The sequence below is a fragment of the Lasioglossum baleicum genome, chromosome 9 (assembly GCF_051020765.1).
Source record: "Lasioglossum baleicum chromosome 9, iyLasBale1, whole genome shotgun sequence".
NCBI classification, from domain to species: Eukaryota; Metazoa; Arthropoda; class Insecta; order Hymenoptera; family Halictidae; genus Lasioglossum; species Lasioglossum baleicum.
In genome coordinates, this window is record NC_134937.1 from 9,524,225 (window position 1) to 9,543,214 (window position 18,990).

At 36.6% G+C, this 18,990-nt stretch overlaps 2 protein-coding genes across 7 annotated transcripts; both read right to left on the reverse strand.

Moving 5' to 3' along the window:
* Positions 1-697: 697 nt before the first annotated feature.
* LOC143212035 (eukaryotic translation initiation factor 4E type 3) lies at positions 698-4,435 on the reverse strand. Its single transcript, XM_076430312.1, has 6 exons — positions 4,257-4,435; positions 3,888-4,008; positions 2,618-2,725; positions 2,434-2,556; positions 1,063-1,159; positions 698-970 (listed from the first exon to the last, which is right to left on the reverse strand). Exons 1-6 carry the CDS (start codon positions 4,403-4,405, stop codon positions 936-938), a joined length of 633 nt encoding a protein of 210 aa, XP_076286427.1. The 5' UTR covers positions 4,406-4,435; the 3' UTR covers positions 698-935.
* Positions 4,436-5,106: 671 nt separating this feature from the next.
* On the reverse strand, positions 5,107-18,373 carry Usp47 (ubiquitin specific protease 47). 6 transcript variants are annotated; one of them, XM_076430279.1, is made up of 19 exons: positions 18,070-18,357; positions 17,271-17,682; positions 17,105-17,192; positions 15,453-15,647; positions 15,142-15,367; positions 14,882-15,060; positions 14,627-14,801; positions 14,135-14,256; positions 13,861-14,054; positions 13,561-13,775; positions 13,271-13,494; positions 12,656-12,820; positions 12,045-12,576; positions 10,949-11,344; positions 10,485-10,871; positions 10,134-10,390; positions 9,690-10,043; positions 8,467-8,612; positions 5,107-8,393 (listed from the first exon to the last, which is right to left on the reverse strand). In XM_076430279.1, exons 4-19 carry the CDS (start codon positions 15,642-15,644, stop codon positions 8,249-8,251), a joined length of 3,909 nt encoding a protein of 1,302 aa, XP_076286394.1. In that variant the 5' UTR covers positions 15,645-15,647; positions 17,105-17,192; positions 17,271-17,682; positions 18,070-18,357; the 3' UTR covers positions 5,107-8,248. The 6 variants fall into 6 exon arrangements, with proteins under 6 accessions (XP_076286394.1, XP_076286392.1, XP_076286393.1 ...); XM_076430277.1 differs by lacking the exon at positions 17,271-17,682 and having other exon boundaries at positions 18,303-18,373; XM_076430278.1 differs by lacking the exon at positions 17,271-17,682.
* Between the last annotated feature and the right edge of the window lie 617 nt (positions 18,374-18,990).

The following is an 18,990-nucleotide window of genomic DNA, read 5'->3' on the forward strand; positions in this document are numbered from 1 at the left end:
GTGCCTATTGATAATTTATCTAAACTGAGGATTTTTATGCAAAATAAACACTGCATTAATTGCAAGAAACAGAAGCCATCTAGACTTTTTCTGGCTTGAATAATCTGAATAAGTTGTGAATAATATATTATTTCCAATTCTCTTCATCTTTCTACTATTTTAAATTGTACCCACTCGTTTTTGTTATAAATACATATTGGCAATTATTACTGTTGCTTCGAATTCGTGCAGCCTTTCACAAGGCTGGCTCAAAGGACTTGTCATTGGCACGCCTTTTCGTAGACGAATCGCATAAATCGTGAGCAATGTCTGGCGCCAGACGCCACCGATGTATATATCGTACATCTGTCGGAATTTCTTATGGTCCATAACGCGAAGCTACTTTGGAAGGCTGAGTATATTCCAGAAGGATGTCCAATCATTTATAGAATCGCCTCTGTTAAACTTTGCTTTAGAATAAAACGCATAGAAATAATTGTGTTTAACTTTTTCAAGTAAACTTGATAGCTTAGACATTAGTTATTCAAAATATTTTTTAATCTTTATCTATAATAAAATCTTTACGAAAGACATGTTCATAATTTTACTTTTAAATCATTTTTATTTAAATTCCTGCGTTTATCGCGCAGTAATATACGATTTCGTCACAGTTTTAATTGAAAACAATGAAAATTCTGTAGGTGAACGAGTAGGCATACATTGTAAATATAAAAATATATTTTACAGTTTAAAATTGGTACAATATCAACGATCGTTAAGCTTTCACAGTAAACAATTTATTATCAACAAAGTAAAATCTTCCATAGTTCCATTCCATTTGGTATAACTTCATAGAGCCTTATGATACAATTTAAAGAGTCCTTGTAGAAATCTCCAAGCAATCATTTGCTTGTTCCGTATTTGCTGGCCAATAGTATAGTAATAGTAACGTACTTTTAAGACCGACCATAAGCGTGATGCGACTGATGAGCTGTAAACACATTGTAAAGGTTTTATAAATTCTTTTGAAAATATATATGTTGAGATTATTGGTAATACACAACAAATTAGACCGAAACTTACGTTTATAAAAGTCCGATAAGTGTACATTGGGCAACAGAGAACGCACTTTTTTTAACACAGTTGCTTTTGAAGCAGAAGCTGCATTGATATTCCATATCTAAACAAGGATATGGGACATTCCATAAGTATTGGTATGTAGACAATTAAATTGATTACATTGTCTCATTGAATACAGTAAGTCGTCGACTCACGCGGTTAATTCGTTCCAACGCTTTCTGCGTAAGTGTAAAGTTATAGTGTAGCAGCGAGGTGAGCTGTGCGGTGAAAAAAAAGAAAAACAAAGAAAATACATATGTACTTTTTCTTTAGTATGTGTCGCTATCATCGATGCTCGCCGCTCCACTATAACTGCATCCTAAGTCGAAAACCCGCGTAACTCGAATAGTGCCCGAGCGCCACTCGCGTACTCATTTGAAAAGAAAATTCAAATGAACAAACTATGTTTATGGAAAATTTATCACTCATAAATTGCTGAATGCCTACGCTGTACACAAGCAACTTATTTTGCTTAGCTTTCGACAAAACTCCCGTTCTGGCAATCAAAAGACGAATTTCAGTTCGGAATTGGCTTTCTAATTCGCTTCTAAGAACTAGGGTTGTTACTTTTCCGAAGCTTCGAAGTTTCGAAGTTTTCAAAGCGGTTTTCGAAGGCTACGTCTCCACGTCGGCCGCGCGTCTCGCTTCCCGTGCCGGTCCTAGCGATGCGAAATTGCGAACAGGTACATCCAAACTTTCGTATCGCTGCGTTGCGCAACGTATTAGAACGTATTAGAGGCAACGAGAAGGAGCAGAAAACTGGAACACATTCTACTGGTCGTAACATCGAAGGGGCTGTTTTAAGAATATAGCATGATTCAACGCGAACAAATCCTGTGGGTCCCGACTTTGCTACATTGTTCCCTGGACCAGACGCCTTTAGATCTTTAATTTCCGACACGTGATAAATCATTGTTCCATTCTAAATCACATTTGTGCGCGTTAGTTCTCCAAACATCTTCTTCTTGATCCTAATCTTCGTTTCGTGAAATCTTGAGAACGTTTTCTGAGGAATTTCGATGATCGACGTAACACGAAAAGTGGCGTCGCACCGGGGAGAATGTTCGTAGCACAAGGAAATCATGAAGTTCGCATATATGCTGAGGACTGCATCAGATTGTGTGGCAAGGAGTGCAATTCTAACGCATTTTAGAAAATGAGCGTCTTCATTCGCGCAGATTCAACTTTTTTCGCCTCTTATCCGTTAACTGAAAACAAATCGAACAAATCGAAGCTTCGAAATCTTCGACCTCCGAAGGAAAGTAACAGCCCTACCAAGAACCCGCGTAAAACGAATCCATGCAAGTCGGGGACTTACTGTACTTAAAGAATTACTTGAATTATATCTTCTTTATCTCTAATGGACACAGTTATCCCACAGACTTCGTCGTCTTCAGCCACACATTCTGCAAACTGTTCTCCAATAGCTGCAAGCACCATTTCCTTCCAAACTTCTTCCTAAAAATGATTTTCACTATAATATTCGTGATGATCATGAATAAAACGTTTCAATACCTACGGTATCAGACTTATGGCACTTTAGTCTCCATGTTCCACCATGTTGATTAATAGGTTCCTCCCATAGTGGGTATCTTTCGTCTCTCATCAAATGATAACTATATCTAACCTGGAATTGAAAAAATATATAAATCAATGATATGATAGTATTGTTTTAATCTGTAACATGTGATTCATTTCCTGTCTCTTTGAGATTATACATGTCAGAGAATAACAATGGATACCGACGATAGTATAAAGTATAAAACGTAAAAAAAATAGCGAATCAATCATAGATCTACAGGGTGACAAGAAATAACGGAGTTAATCATTTCTTATTCTAATTCTGTCAAATCGACGAATTTTGAAAAACCAAATGATAACAACCATAACATGGACCTTTAGGATTCAAATATTTAAGAAGTTTCGAAATGGCCACCCTTTGTGCCAATACAGAGGCTCAAACGTGTCTTGAAATTTTCGGTTATGGGCCGCAGCTCTTCTGGCGTCATTCGGTCCCACTCCTGGTACAGAGATTTTTTCAATGACTCCAAATTTTTATGGGGCCGAGCACAGGCCCTGGCCTCCATAATCGACCACACACTGTAGTCCATCGGGTTGAGATTCGGTGAGTACGGCGGCCATTCCACAGATGTGATGAAACCTGGAAAATGGGCTTTGCATCACTCCTGAGTCGTTTTCGCCCTGTGGGCTGGCGCGGAATCCTGCTATAACGTCCATTCCGGATCGCCGAGGTGCTGTTGGGCCCACAGAAGTACGATGGCTTCGAGAATGTCCCGTCGATACACTTCTTGGTTGATTTTGACCCCTTGATCTTCGAAAACTGTAGCAAATCCCATTTTCCAGATTTCATCACATCTGTGGAATGGCTGCTGTACTCACCGGATCTCAACTCTATGAACTCCAGTGTTTGGTCGATTTTGGAGGCCAGGGCCTGTGCTCAGCCCCATAAAGGTTTCGAGTCACTGAAAAAATCTCTGCGCCGGGTGTGGGACCGAATGACGCCAGAAGAGCTGCGGCCCGTAGCCGAAAATTTCAAAACATGTTTGAGCCTCTGAATCGGCTCAAAGGGTGGCCACTTCGAAACTTCTTAAATATATGAATACTAAAGGTCTATGTTATGGTTGTTATCATTTGGTTTTTCAAAATTCGTCGATTTGACAGAATTATAATAAGAAATGTTTAACTCCGTTATTTCTTGTCACCCTGTATTTAATACAGAATTTGTTTAGTAAGTTTCGAGATCAATATGAAAGAAAAACTCTACTAACCTGCATGGAGCTAGCATTTGGTATATTATTGAAGACAGCCCAAAAGCTCTGCACTGTGTTCACAGTGTAAATCTTCGTTAAATTTTGTTTATATTCCTCGACAGTTATGCCAGACACTGCTCTGTTAATTTTACAAATTTTTTGATCTGTATATACACACTATGAACAAAGAACGAAGTGTATGTTTTATATAGCAATGTTTTGTCGCTATTTACGATAGGCGCGACGATATCTAGAGACGAAAATGATCTGCGTACGTCTCTATGACGTTTCTCAAAAGAACAAAACAAAGAAGGCAAAACTGATATGCAATAAACAGCGCTACGGATTCGGAATATTACGCAGCAAAATGTGGATAAACGTTCTTACTTATCCAGCCAGAAAGTCCACGAAGTTTGCAACGGTGTTCCCAACGATTCATGTTGCTCGATCGTTTTGACAGTTTCGTCAGAAAACACCGGCGTTTTCGACAAGTCCGCCGAGTTGTCGCCTTTTGATTCGCACTCCACCGCGGCCATGTTCGAAACGACAATAGAGTGATATACATAGGCGCCGCGCACTCCTACCAGTATATGTATATGGTCTAACAATAAGTAAGACTCCTACGCACACACACACATGCCTGTCGTCATGACGTTACAAATCATGTGATCTACAATAAGCGCAAGAGCGATCTAAACTGATCTAAACTTATTGATGCTCTACAACGAGAACTGCAGAGGTTGATTAAAGATACAGTTAGCAATATTTATTCTGTAAAATTAGAAAATTAGTACATGAATCCATGGAACAGTTATCTTCTTCACCGGTGGAGTAAATCATAGACTTCACAATTTTGCGGAGCGAATATTCTCTTGGTTCTCCACATTCAAATTTAAAACGAAAGCATTGAAAATACTTATTTTGAAATAGTCTTATAAAAAAATAAAAGACAGACAATAATTGTATTGTAATACGTGACAATCATTGTATTTTCCAAATACAACAAGTGAAGGAAAGAAACATCAGAGCCTGATTATTAAATTTATATTTTCCGTTCTTCCTAATATATAGGTACGAAAATATAATTTGTAATTTATTATTTCTTAAATGACTACAGTTCGTTTAACGGTTTAAAATAAAACGAAGATTTGTGTTGAAATCTTTTCGAATGAATTATGTAACAATAATCATATAGCAAATTTCTCGTAAAGAAAAGTTTAAAAGAATAGAATCCAAATGATAATGATAATAAATATAATTTAATTCAAAGTGTTGTGGTCAACATAATTTCAAGTACATATTTGTTCTTATATAATAAGTTATTTTTGTGTGTTACAATTTCGCAAAAGGGACCAAGATATAAAAGAGCTGTGGTGTATTTAAGTTAATCATTATAGGTATGCGTAAATATTTAAGTGATTAAATAAAACATTCTAATGAACAATGAGTATTTACAATGAATCGAAGCATTTAAATATCTAGAAGAGCGATGGACAAGTGTTCTAGCTGTTTGTGTAACAGCACTTACAGTGGATGTTATGATGAAATCGAACACTCAAGTAGAAAATAATTTATGTGTATGTATTCTGTAGAGGTGGGCGGGTACCCGAAAATTTTAGTGATACAGTAAAGTCGTGATCTAGCTCCCATCGCCTGTTCCGAGCAGGGACAGAGATCGTGTAGGGAACTATTTTTGTATGACTGCGTCGGCCGCGCCTTTTTCTTGGCCCCTCGCGGCGATGCTCCCCAGTGGAAGGGGTAGGCGAAGGGACAGTGATCGTGGAGATCCTCAGGGACCTAGATCGCGACTTTACTGTACCCCTAGTCGAAATCGGGTCGGGAACCCCAAAATCTGTGACGTTCGGGTCTCTGAACAATAAAAATTTCCGAGTTTTCGACCCAATTTCAACTTCGGGTATCTGAAATTTCCGAGTATCACGAATTTTCGGGCCCCGACCCGACCCCGAATTTCCGGGTGCCCGCCCACCCCTACTTATTCTGTAACATTCATACAAAATGAATAAACACTGACCACTTGATAATTGATACTACACAATACTACATTATTACTTACTATTTGCGCATACCTACTACTTCACTTAACGGGCACAATTCCGAAAACGATTCTGCTCGGTAATTATAAGAACAATTGTTAAAGAATACTCGAGGCCCAGCTCCAAACATTATAAATATAAGATTGATTGCAAACAAAGAAAAATAAAAACGAAGAAAAGCATATTTAAATACTAAATCCTCGATTTTTGAATTTACATTAACATTATTCATGATTATAATTGCAAGCAAACAATTCAGATGTATACAATTATAATTGTGTTTTGTAATCTCGTATAAAACGTCTACATAATATACAAAACACAGAAAATATATAACTTTCATCGATCATCAATTCGGTTTTGTAGTGTGCAATTAAATTGTTGATGGAGAAAAGTATGAATTACCTATACATATATAATACGAGTATAAAGAAATTGAATGAAATTCAATAAATTAATTTATATATCGATCGTAGCACGTTATAACAAAGTTTATGATTCTTATGTTTTAGATTTTTTTGTTTCAATATTACTATAGTCTCCTAGATTGTCGCGTCTTGAACAGATTGTTGATGGATCATGCACAATCCAAAGTAGGCATCCTTGTGACAAATATACAATATAAATTACAGCTATATTAAAAATTGAGGATTTCTGATTTACATTATAAACCGCCGTATAACAACTGATATTATATCGCGAGTATAATAGACATCTTCAATTTCTCTTTTGGTTCAATGAATTCTTGTATGTTCCTGTCCATTTTAATGTTTATTCGATAATCTCACTTCAAATGCGAATTAATTGCACAGAACTAATGGTCAACCAACTATTAATGACAAATGATCAACAACACCCTTCTACTGAAAACCTTTCTGCACCAAAGTTTCTAATGATGGAATTAGCAAAGAAAATGAAAAATGCCAAAGCTAAACTGTTGATAAATGCGAAAGGATAGTGGTGACCTACACGCATGCAGAGTGCATTGTCTTACAATAGAAGATCCTAGAACCTAGCATCGTACACAATGTTCACAATGTGTGGTGATCGTTGACACGAAGAAAGATATTGACTTTCGATTCACAAGTTTTATTATTTACAAGCAACTGATCTATTATACAAATGTAAATTTGGTGGACTTTCTTGAAGAATCTTTTTTTTCTCATTGTACTGGAAAATTAGATTTGTAGGAAATAACAACAATGCCATGGCTAAACGTACTTTTTGGTTTTCCACAAGTGGTACACATGTTTCTTTGTACCGATAACACGTTAATGAATGAATAAACATACATAATTAAATAAATTACAACGTACTGCAGGACACATGCCTAGCAAGAATGGATTTTAAAAATCACATGGAAGAATTTCTGTTTAATTCGGTAGTAGTAACGACGAGTTAATAACTTTAAGAATTTTGGAGAATTCGTTAAATATATTAGGTCGATTTAGAGTTACCGTTTTCTTTTTTACAAACAAAAAAGCGCGTATTGAACCCTAAATTAGTTTACAACCTATCTAACACCGCTGCTACTACCAGGATTAAAACAGGGAGGGCGAAGGATTTATAACTGAGAATTATGTCGTATGAATGCTATTTAACCTACACTGGCATTAAAACGATTATGTATTGTTGTGTCAGATAAATGTCTTTCAACAAATAGATATACTCTGTGCTGTATTCGGATGTTAAAAATCTTTCAGCTTTTTTAAGAATTCGTTCGACATGGTTTGATGCACGTATATGAAAGTTTTTAAATCGTTTATGATAAAGGGGGAGGGGGGTATGTCAGGGATTTTATGAAAATGTTGATGCAGAAACTCCGAATGTACATCAGCTACATACGCATGTACAGTAATGGCTCGATAGCTGTAATTAACTCAAGAGAAAAAGAATAGTAATATATGTATAGAGCTAAGAAAACCTTGCAATCGTGGAGCCACTACTGTAAATTGTAAGAAGTCCTTAATTTAAATTCGGATTATCACTAAGCAGCAGCTATAGATGGTAAAATAACTTAATAAGCTGCGGATCATCGACAGTTCAACGTTCCTTATACGGTTTTAAAGAACTTCCGAGACCAATCGCGACAATCGAGATTTCAAATTCTCTTGGTGTGACACATGGTGTTGTAAGAAACCCGTGGAATCTCACGAGTTCGATGAATTCGAGGAACCAACCGGTCTTTAGGAGCGCGAAATTGTTAAAAGTGCCAAAGATTTACCGAAGCACAGAATATTTGGTGGTTTTTGAATATTCGACTTCATGTTCCCACACGTGTCTATTTAACAGTCGTATATCAGAAAATGTAGGTTCAATGGACGATCATTCTGTGCCGGTCAAATATATTCTAAGCGATCTCTCTTTCCGACGAGTACGCGAGTTCATATCACGCATTTCTTGTATCTTTGCTATGCTGGACTCGTCTCGACTCGAGTTGTTGGACAGATCTCTTTTGCACCTGCTATCCCTGATAGGACAAAAACAAAGACATTCCATTTATTTTTGTAAATTCTAATTATCTTCCGATATGTTGTACTTACCTATAAAAAAATAGAAAACCATTATCAATATCGAACTCGACGTCGGAGTCCGGCCTGTGCCATGTTAACTTCGATTCACCACCTTCTCTATTATTTGCTTTTGCTATCTCTATATGTTCTTCAGGTATAACCGCCGCCGCAGACAACTACGTAAAAATATCAAATTTATTACGTGTCTACACGATCGTAAAAAAGATGTTTTATACATAGTTTTATTAATACTTTATCGGGGACAGAATTAGGCGGGGTTTTTCAGCAGTCAAAAGCGCTAGAGCTACAGTAGCGGACAAAAGTTTAAAACCGCTCTATAGAAGACGATAACTTTCTAAATATTGTATTATACGATTTGAACTTTTTTTGGAAAGCTAGAGCAATTAGTTTACTAAACGATGTGAAAAGAAATTTTTTCAAAAATTGCAATTGATCGGAATTGTTGAAAAAATACTAAAAGTTGAACTTTTAACTTTTTTGTGTGGGCCTATATTCAGAATTCAAAAAATACGTTTCGTAGATCTATGTCAATTAAACATATTTTGAAAATTTGGTACAAAATCGGTCAACGTTGCAATGAGCTACAAACGTTTAAAGATGGTAAAAAGCAGACGTTTACGATTTATTTGCCGAAAATCGTGAAAATCTGCAATTTTTACCATCCTTAAACGTTCGTAGCTCATTGCAACGTTGACCGATTTTTACCAAATTTTCGAAATATGTTTAATTGACACAGATCTACAAAACGTATTTTTTAAATTTTCAATATAGGCCCTAACTTTTCGTATTTTTTCAACAATTCCGATCAATTGCAATTTTTGAAAAAATTTCTTTTCACATCCTTTAGTAAACTAATTGCTCTAGCTTCCCAAAAAAGTTCAAATCGTATAATACAATATTAAAAAAGTTATCGTCTTCTTTAGAGCGGTCTTGAACTTTTGTCCGCTACTGTAGATAAAAGATCACTATCACTATCACTATAAAAGATCAGCTGTCGCAGCTTTATGCTTCCGAATAATGCAAATTACGCCTCGTAAACGTAAAAATAGGACTTTTGAGGACTATTGCGGCCTAGAGTGATCTTTTATCTAGCGCTTGTGACTACTGAAAGACCTTGGTACTATGGAAAAATGAGAAGGCGCGTCCTAAACCCTTGCAATCCTGCAAACGAGTCCATCCCCTTAAGATCTTCTTTCTCTGTCTCTCTTATAGTATTACGCAGATTCACTCACCTTTCTCCTCATTTCTGCTGTAGACTTCTCATCCATAACAATTTCCTGATACATTTCATATAACTGCTCCATATTCGCAACTCGCACTATAATTTGACTGCTGTTGGTAACAGGTTCGTTATCAGATAACTTTTGTATGACCATCTCAGAATTTGGATGCAACTGCAACTCGTCAAGCTTCTGATGATCCAAATACACTTTAGTCGCTAGAGATAGGTTTTTTTCTCTTAGCCGACATCTCTTCAACGGTATATCTATATCCCCCACATCCTTAATATTTTCTAAGATTTCTTTCTTTGCCTCGGCGACCGTTATGTCCCTGGATAATATCCACGCACCCAAATACTGGAACAGCTGCACATAATATAGAAAGCAAATGCGTCGATAAATACATGAAAAATATCAAAGATACCGATTTATATATGTATGTTAACGTCAACGCACGCGACTTACGTTATCCATCACTGTATACACCCGGTATATTTTTATTTTAAAGTCGAAGAAGCGTCCAACTTTGACTGTGAAGTACTCTTCGTCTTTTTTATTAAGAAAATTCTCTTGGAGTTTATAGTATGCAGAATCTTCAAGATCTTCGGACTTGTAGGAAATTTTAAAATACTCTTTCGGTACACCGATATGTGGCTCTAGTTTAGTCTTAAGCATACTGTACTTCATCTTTCTGGATACTTCTACTTTCAGAACTGTAAAGAAGAGATAATAGACATTTAAAATTTTCATAGGACGCGTCGCTAACTTTCTGCGTTGTTTACAATTGAATGAAACGAATGTTCGTACATTGATTATCATTATCCTCGTAGGGTGTAGCTTTAAAATAATAATCTTTATCATCAGTCTCGACATTCGTATTGAACGGACGGTACGGTTCATTAAAATCGTCAAATTCCAGAGGATCCCCGACTAATGTTTTATCACTGTCGCTAAGGCTGCTGTCCTCGCTGTTACTCTGTTCCGGTGTGTTCCACTTCTCGCTTTCTCCCAATTGTGGACTCGCATTCTTTGCCGATACATCCTCATTACTAATTCCGATTTTCAAAACCGAATTGCTCTTAGGAGTATCGACACGTTGCGATTGTGTGTTGCTGTTATTTCCTTTGGATGGACTTTCGGCTGGAGGTTTCTCTGTATCTGTGCATCTCTCGCCTAACGTTGAGCTAACCCATTCTATCATATAGCCTTCGATTAAAATTTGCGATACAACACGTCGGAATGTTACAAACTAATAATAATGCATAACTTACTGTCAGTTATTTCACTAACTTTACTCGGATCGGGTAGTTTCAAATGGAACGTGAGAATATTTTCGTGGTTCGTATAATTCGATATAATGTCGCACAACGTTGTCGTCTCCACGAACGATTTCCATTCGTCGTTGCACATGGACATCACGAACACGTCGACGTTATCGGAGAGATCGGTATTGCTCAATAGAGTAGACTCATCGTAATGGAACACTCTTAACTGGCTTCCCGGTTCCCCGAGTATCACTGTCATTTTACTAAGCTCGATATCGAATAGATCTGATAGCACTTTTTTATATTGGCTGACCGGTTGAGTACGCAGGGCTCGCAACTTCAACGGACCTTCCGTGATCTTCTTTTCAGCGACATCGAGAACGTATACTTTCGTCGTGATCACTATACATTTGTGGTAGAAGAAAACGCGTTTAATACTTGACCAAGAATATGCGGTAGCAATAATAACGCCATCCAACTGCCAAAAGAACGTTTCGACTTTCACAATGCGATTCTTATAGAGATTTTTGCGCTGATTCCGAATCTGCCCTTAATTTTTCCCCTAGACGCATAGTTTTTGAGAATATGACTTTGAAACAAATACATATTTTTCAAGTTTAAGCGAATATTGTGATGTTATTCGACAGCCAACTGGCGGCAACTCATGTCGGGCGAAGATACTTTGCTTTCTGGTTCGAAAGAAAACGTCGACGTTGCAAACTTCAAGGGGGGGTTTCTCAAGATAAAAGTCTGCTCTATCGCGTGATATAGTTCGATTTTCCGCTGAACCCTTATTTTTTGAGATAAACTCAAAAATATCCTGAAAAGTTGCTGCAAAAGTGGTGTCTCTCCTTCTTTAACGATTGTTCAAACATGTTCAAACATTCATAATGTATTAGTATTAGATATCACTGTATTCGGGAAAGTCTACAGAATCTTTTGCTGTAAAGAACAATTCGAAATCTTTTATAATATCACAATATTTGTTTGAAGTTGAGAAATATGTATTTTCCAAAGTCAATTTTCTATAAGAATTGCACAGTGAAAATCGAAACCTTAAAAGAAAAAGGTAAAAATTTGTTGGACAGTCTAATTTACATACCGTTCTGTTCATTCTCAACGTCCACCTCATTTTCGTCCTTTATTTCTAACATCAACGTATACCCATCTCTTTTCCAAACATCTGCAAAAGATTTTTGCTCCATTCCTTCGTAACGACACAAAACAAGCTTGTTGATGGAATCGTAACGGACTAAACGACACTGTTTCAGATCTGTTCCTGGCGCGAACATCTTCCAAACCATAGTTGTAGCTTCCGACCAAGTTATATCGGATAAAAAGTTCATCTTGCACGAGTGCATTTTCGAAGCATGCACACAACAAATTGGCACTTCGATCGTAAGCTTCCGTTTCAATAGTGAACATGGTTTAACCTCGCAATCCGCCGATGTGAAACACAGACCATCCCCGATAAAGTTATAGTTCTTCTTTCTCATTTTATCCAGTCGATATGACCCCCCTGTTACTTCTTTGCTGAACTCCCTTCGAAAATAGACATGTTCCTTGTAATAAGGTACGCACGATTTTTCTCTCGGCTTGTAATCGTCGTTCTCTTTCATTTTCTTCAACAATTTCTGAAAAATTTAATCGCGTGACAAATGTGAACGCGAGCAAGTTAAAACACGATCCGATTTTTATGATTTTACACGGTACCTGTATATGGCTTGGAAAATCCTGCACTTGCATAGGTAAAACATTACGATCAGGATCTATTTGTCTGTACATAAGCATGTATGCGTTAGTACTGCTACATGGTCCACTGTAATACGACCTGGTTGGGCCACCGCCATACGTTTTTTGAATATCGTCATTTGTTATCTAGAATTTTAACTCGTCGTAATTTGAACATTATCTATTATTCATATAAATGAAAATCATATGCTGTTCGTTGGTAAGCGCATCACTTGAGAACGGCTGGACCGATTTGGCTAATTCTTTTTTTTTAAATGTTCGTATTAGTCCGAACTAGGTTATAGGATAAGAAAAATTGGAAAAGTATCACGGAAAAATGGAAAATTCAGGAAAAACTAAGTGCTTTTAATCAATATTTCAATAGAAATTGCATTATCGACATTATAACATTTTTATTTTGCAACATTACTCTGCTATAACAAGGAACCAAGCGATCAACGAGCACACGATATTCCCTAATCGCGAAGCTCGCGAAGCGAGCGAGCAACAACTCCCCTTTAGTACAATATAAAATTAAAAGATTTCACTAGTTAATATCTGCAAGTTATTGTTATCGATAAGAACGTATGCTCATACCTGAGTCACAGTTTGATCATTGAAGCACAGCCATTCTTGCGTTCTGAAGTCTTTTATATAAGCATAATAGTGACCACCGCTGGCACTGCCGCTGTGTATCATAATTGAAAACAACTCATAATTATAAGGGCCCTCCACAGCATTATTATCACGATTTTTGTCGTTCTCGTAATTATGTTCGGTACAATTTGACGACGTTGGACCATTACTCAGAACATCTACTCCTGAAGGAAATAAACTACTTTCATTAATTTTCTCGAACTGCATTCGCCTTAATAAAATCAACCTACCTTCGTCGTCCTCATCTGGATCATTATTTTTCGTATGATTACTATTAGAAAGACTATTTTCGCATGACGTGTAATCATCGTCTAAAGTTCCGAAATCTATTGTTGAGCTGTCATCGGATTTCGCTAAGTTCGTGTTCTTCTCACTAATCGTAGATTCTTCGTTTGTCGTAGGCAATATGAATTGATTTAAGTTTAATACATTTGGAAAAGTGACTCTAAGATTAAAAAATGAAATATGAAAATATAAAGCTTACAGAAATCGTCTCGGTATAATTGGTATGTTAATTCGTGTACACTCACTTGTCGTTGAGCTTAACTCTGCGAAAAGTGTTGAAGTCGAAGTCGAATCTCTTCAGATGCAATGTCAAAAGATACGGAAATTTCATGAATTTCAATCCTTTATGTGCATCACATTTCTTATTACATTTTTCACAATGATATTGGTTGTTTCCTTCTAATGTTTCATACTGTACAAATGCTCTTAAGGCTTCTTCCTATGAAAGATTACATTTTTTATACATTTAATTACGTACATCGCCGTGTTTGTCGAAATACTATAGGCTTAGAAACTCACCACGCTACTATATGCTACATTACTACCAAACGGTCTTACTGGTAGCGGTATATCGAGGAACGTATCTTCCCTGGACTTTTCAGTTCCACATTCCAGGCATTTAACATAATCGATCATCGTTCCTGTTAACACAAACGTCATATCACAAATATTTTTTAATGGTTATAATTAGACTGCGGATGTTTATGGAATTTCCAAGTTTTCTAGACAAATTTTAGGAAAGTGGTGCCAAATGAAATTCTATTTTCATTGGTAATAACTAGACTGCGAATCTTCATGCAAAATAAAAAATGTTCGCATTGATTGCAGGACACAGGAGCCAAATAAAAATTGTGTTCTTCTTTTAATTGTTCTATTAAAAATGAAAATCGTACTAAATTCCGACGAACTTGATACTGTAGCATTTTTTGAAAATGTTTATAAACGATAAATGCATAAAGATCCGCGCAGTCTAGTTATAATATAATAATCTATAACAATTCGGATTTATACCTTCGTAAAACTTGTTGATTAAATCGGCTTGTTCGGTGTTTTTAAATTTTCGTTCTAACGCTTCGAACATTACCCTGCAAAGCTCTTGAATATCGTGTTGCTGCCAGGCTTCCGTGGAATCCCAACCGAAGCTTTTCGTTAGCGCCGTAGTTTCCACAGCCGATCTTGACGATGTCTATAAATAAGGCCTTATTATGGGTCTTGTTGAAATGGAATCGTGTCAGAAATTCAGATAACCATGCGCAACATTAATACCTGTAAGTTTAAGAATAATTTTTGCAATTGATATGGAATACTAATAGTTTCATCTTTCTCCGATTCGCCCGTGTATTCCCAATTGTACAGTGCGTTTCGAAATTCCGGAGTCATGTACAATGCTTGGAGTAAACTATTTAAATAACATGTCATCGCTTGGTTTACCAAACCGACGTAACCTGAAACGATAACATATTAACATGTAATGAAACATGTTTTAGGAAAGAAGAACAATGTTACAATGAGATTCGATCGTATACCTGTTTCAGGTCTAATAGAACTTTTAAAATCAACATTATTATCTTCTTCCAATACTAATGATTGATGAAGAGATTCCGGCTGAACACTGTGTTGGCCAAAGATCCCCGACACCAAAGTGTCTGTTGGCCTCACAACTAGGAGTGTATATTTTATTAATTTTTCGGTATTAGAAAAACCTACATCGATTTCTGACATAACTTTATCTTTCACTTCCGATAAGTCAATCTGATGATAATAAGGTATCGTTAATTTAATCGAGAAGAGTATTATACGTAAATGGTATAAATGAAAATATAGTAGAAATATTAACCAGTTTCCCGGGCGATCCCAGGTACAACTTAAAGTTGTCCGCCTGTATTTGATAGTGCTTTTCGATGTATTCGTACAGATTTTTAACGCTGGTCGTAGAAACAAGGGTGTACGAGGAATTAGTAACATTCGAATTCACTGTTCCATGAGGTAGAAAAAACTCGATTGGACATGAATGAATTATAGGACCCATGATCTGTAAATAATGTAAATCGACAATTATCACACAATCCTATGAGCATATGAATTATTAAAGTGACGTTCTACATGTATCGATGATAAAGAAGATTATTCTCCGCAAATTGTTTTAACATGCTACAAAACATCTTTCTGCGGATCTTTATGCAATTACAGCTTTTAAAAATTTTCAAAAAATGCTAGGACATAAAGTACGACAGAGTTTAATGCAATTTTGATTTATTTCAGATCTAGAAAGGCTACTGCTCACGGAAACTTTCTTAAAATTAGTCTACAAAAATTGCAAATTGCATAAACATCTGCAGTCTACTAATTATACATTTAAATATTAGTATAAGAATTTTTCTCTCGATCGATAGATGTACAGTTTCGAATGAATACAAAGCGAAAATGATGTCTCTTAAATTCTATTCCCCCTACTATCATTACGTCCACAAAAAGAACTGGAAACTGATCGTTACATTCCTTTGCAATTTATAGTTCGCCATTAACAAAGACTCACAATTCGGTATCATGGATACCTTTTGATGGTTAGCAAATATATAGGCAGTATGTACAAGCATTTTATCTGAAGCGTTAATATTAGTATTATACGTGTATAGAAAGATTTTATTGGATTATTGCACCAATAAATATTACCCTATATATTATCAGAGAGTAAAGGTAAGATTCACTTCGAAATATCGAATTTATTATTTAGAAATAAAGTAATGGAAATTTATTAGTAATTTTCAGACAAATATAATTGGCGTCGTGCCATGCTAAAGGTGGAAAACGAGTGAAATCTATGCAACACAGTGAGATACTACTCTGCACAGTATGACACAGTAAGTAAAGCCTATAGAGCCTCCAGTTATATTTAGAATGTCTAAACGAAGACTTGGAAAATGGCTCTCTTCTCCGAGATCAGAATTCTCCCCTCCTTTCCTCCTTTTCTTTCTCGCTCTCTGAGAAAGACATTGCCAAATAATTGAAAGTCTATAATCATCCCAGAGAAATGTGACTTCATTTTTGTTTATTTATCGTCTAATAATAGACAAAAGCAATCCAAATGAAGATTACATCGATCCAATGTTAATAACATGCCTCTGTTAATAGATTTACATAATTAGACTGCGGATTTTATGCATTTAAGACAAAAATGGGTAGTTGGAATTCAAAACAGTGGACAATTTAAAAAATTTAAGAACATCAATGCATTAGTTGCAGCTTATAAACATTATCAAAGAATGAAAGAAATTATTACTTGGCCCTTGTTTGTTGCAGTTAATGCGTACAATTTTTATTTTGCATAAAGTTCCGCAGTCTAAATATAATAAATGATTAAAAATTTCTTTCCTACACGATTCAAGAGAATGTTGACAATGTGTACAAAGAAACATTTCGCTGAGAAATAAATCTATCTCTGTTAAATTGTTATTAGAGTAATGATTATGTTATACATTCGAAACTTACCTAAGAGTCCTGTTTTATAGAAAATATCGTTTCTGTCAGAATAAATTATAGAATCCAGTCCGTGTGTATACCAACTGATTTGTTCAGTCTAAAAGATTGAAAGTAACACAATGTTATTATGTCGGGCCCAGAAAATCGGAAGAGAGTCTTGAGTTACAAGACTAACATTTGTTTAACTAACGATGGTATCGCATGGTACGCATCAGAATTACATTCCACCAGTTACGTTTTTAATTGAACGACCTTTCAGATTAACGGACGGGTACGGTGTTTTTCATTTTCTGTGCTCGTTGCGAACGAAAACGAACTTTTCATTTTACGGTTTCTCTCGTTCGAAAAAAAAGGCGGAACAATGATTCGAGAAATACGAGAGAGACTTAGAGAACCGTTGCGTCGGTTGCCGGGTCTTTCTGACCCAGTCTGAACGTGTTATGCCTACTAGACCGCTAAGCAGCTTCCGAAACTGACTTTACATTATTGTATTCCGTGTAAATTGTCTCCAGACTTGAATCGCTCCGGCGACGGACGTTTAAAGAGCGAAACGCGGATGCCACATTCAAAATCGTGTCTTAGAGGTTCTAAAGATAAAAACAACATATACTACGATACAAACAAAAGTCACAGAAACAAGGAGTCCACAAACACGAGCACAGTTTCGATTCTTCTCACACAATTGCCGCTGCGTTGTTTGTAGAGTGGCGAAAAACGAGGAAGAACGTGCGACTCTCGCGTTTCAAAATATTTATGCGATGAAAAAGCAACAGGACGTAGACGAACAAAAATTGCGGGTATAACATAGAGGAGATCGGAATGCACTCTCGTGCCAATGGAAGCGAGTTAGAGGAGGAACGTTCCTTTTTGTTTTCGTATTGATCAGGAAAACATCGTACGGAAACGAAGCACACAGCTTTTACGGTGATATTTAGCGGTCTAATGGAAACGGAAACATCGAATTGATACCGTACCAGTTTGTTATCCCGACACTAACGAGAACGAACGTATCCGAAGGTCTTATGAAATGGCTGGTCATGTAGTACATGCTGCGTCACAGTTTATATGCCTCTGAATCATCTATATTTAAATAACTCGCTCGGAAACACGAGACCACCCGTATGTTTCTTTATTCTGTGGAACCTAACCAACGTTCGTTTACGTGCACCGTTGGAAACAAAGTCAACAGCAAGATCCGATTCCTTACCGAAATCACAAATGCGCAACATTCACTTTACGCCATATTTCCTAACTGTGAACATGTTTCGCGAGTTAGACGCTAGGTGGCTACGAATACCAGCTGTTTTCGCAGTTACTCTGTTATTTGACAGGTTTGATCAAAGCATAGAATATACGAATAGAGAGGAGATCGGAGTGTTCACTGTCCTGTGGTTTTGCGGTAATCAAATTTGAGTGCGCATGCGTAAGGAAATTGACCCTGTGAACATAGCCGCGGAACAACATACACATTTCAGCTATATGTATGTTAAAAAATATAGTATGTGTATAGGAAAGCCGAGAATTCAGTGAGGCAAAGATCGTGGTGAAGTGTGACGTCACAAGATAATTCTTAAGATAATTTCAAAATGGCTGACACGGCAGATCGAATACTTACTTACCTACGCGTTATCGATAGGTGACCGTGGATGGTTAATTAATTACTCGTCGGTGGCGTCCGCTTACTGGTCCCGCTGAATAGCGAATAGCACAGGGGCTGGCAGTCTTTAATAGTATCTCGTCGGTGGTTAAATATTCAATGAAATCGTTATTCAAGGGCTAAAAAAATTGTTGGATGTATACTGGAAAATCCTCTGTGTCTGTATTGTACAATAAAGATAATTTATTCATGCAAAATGAAAATTATTGGATATTCATTACAGCAGCAAATGATTCGT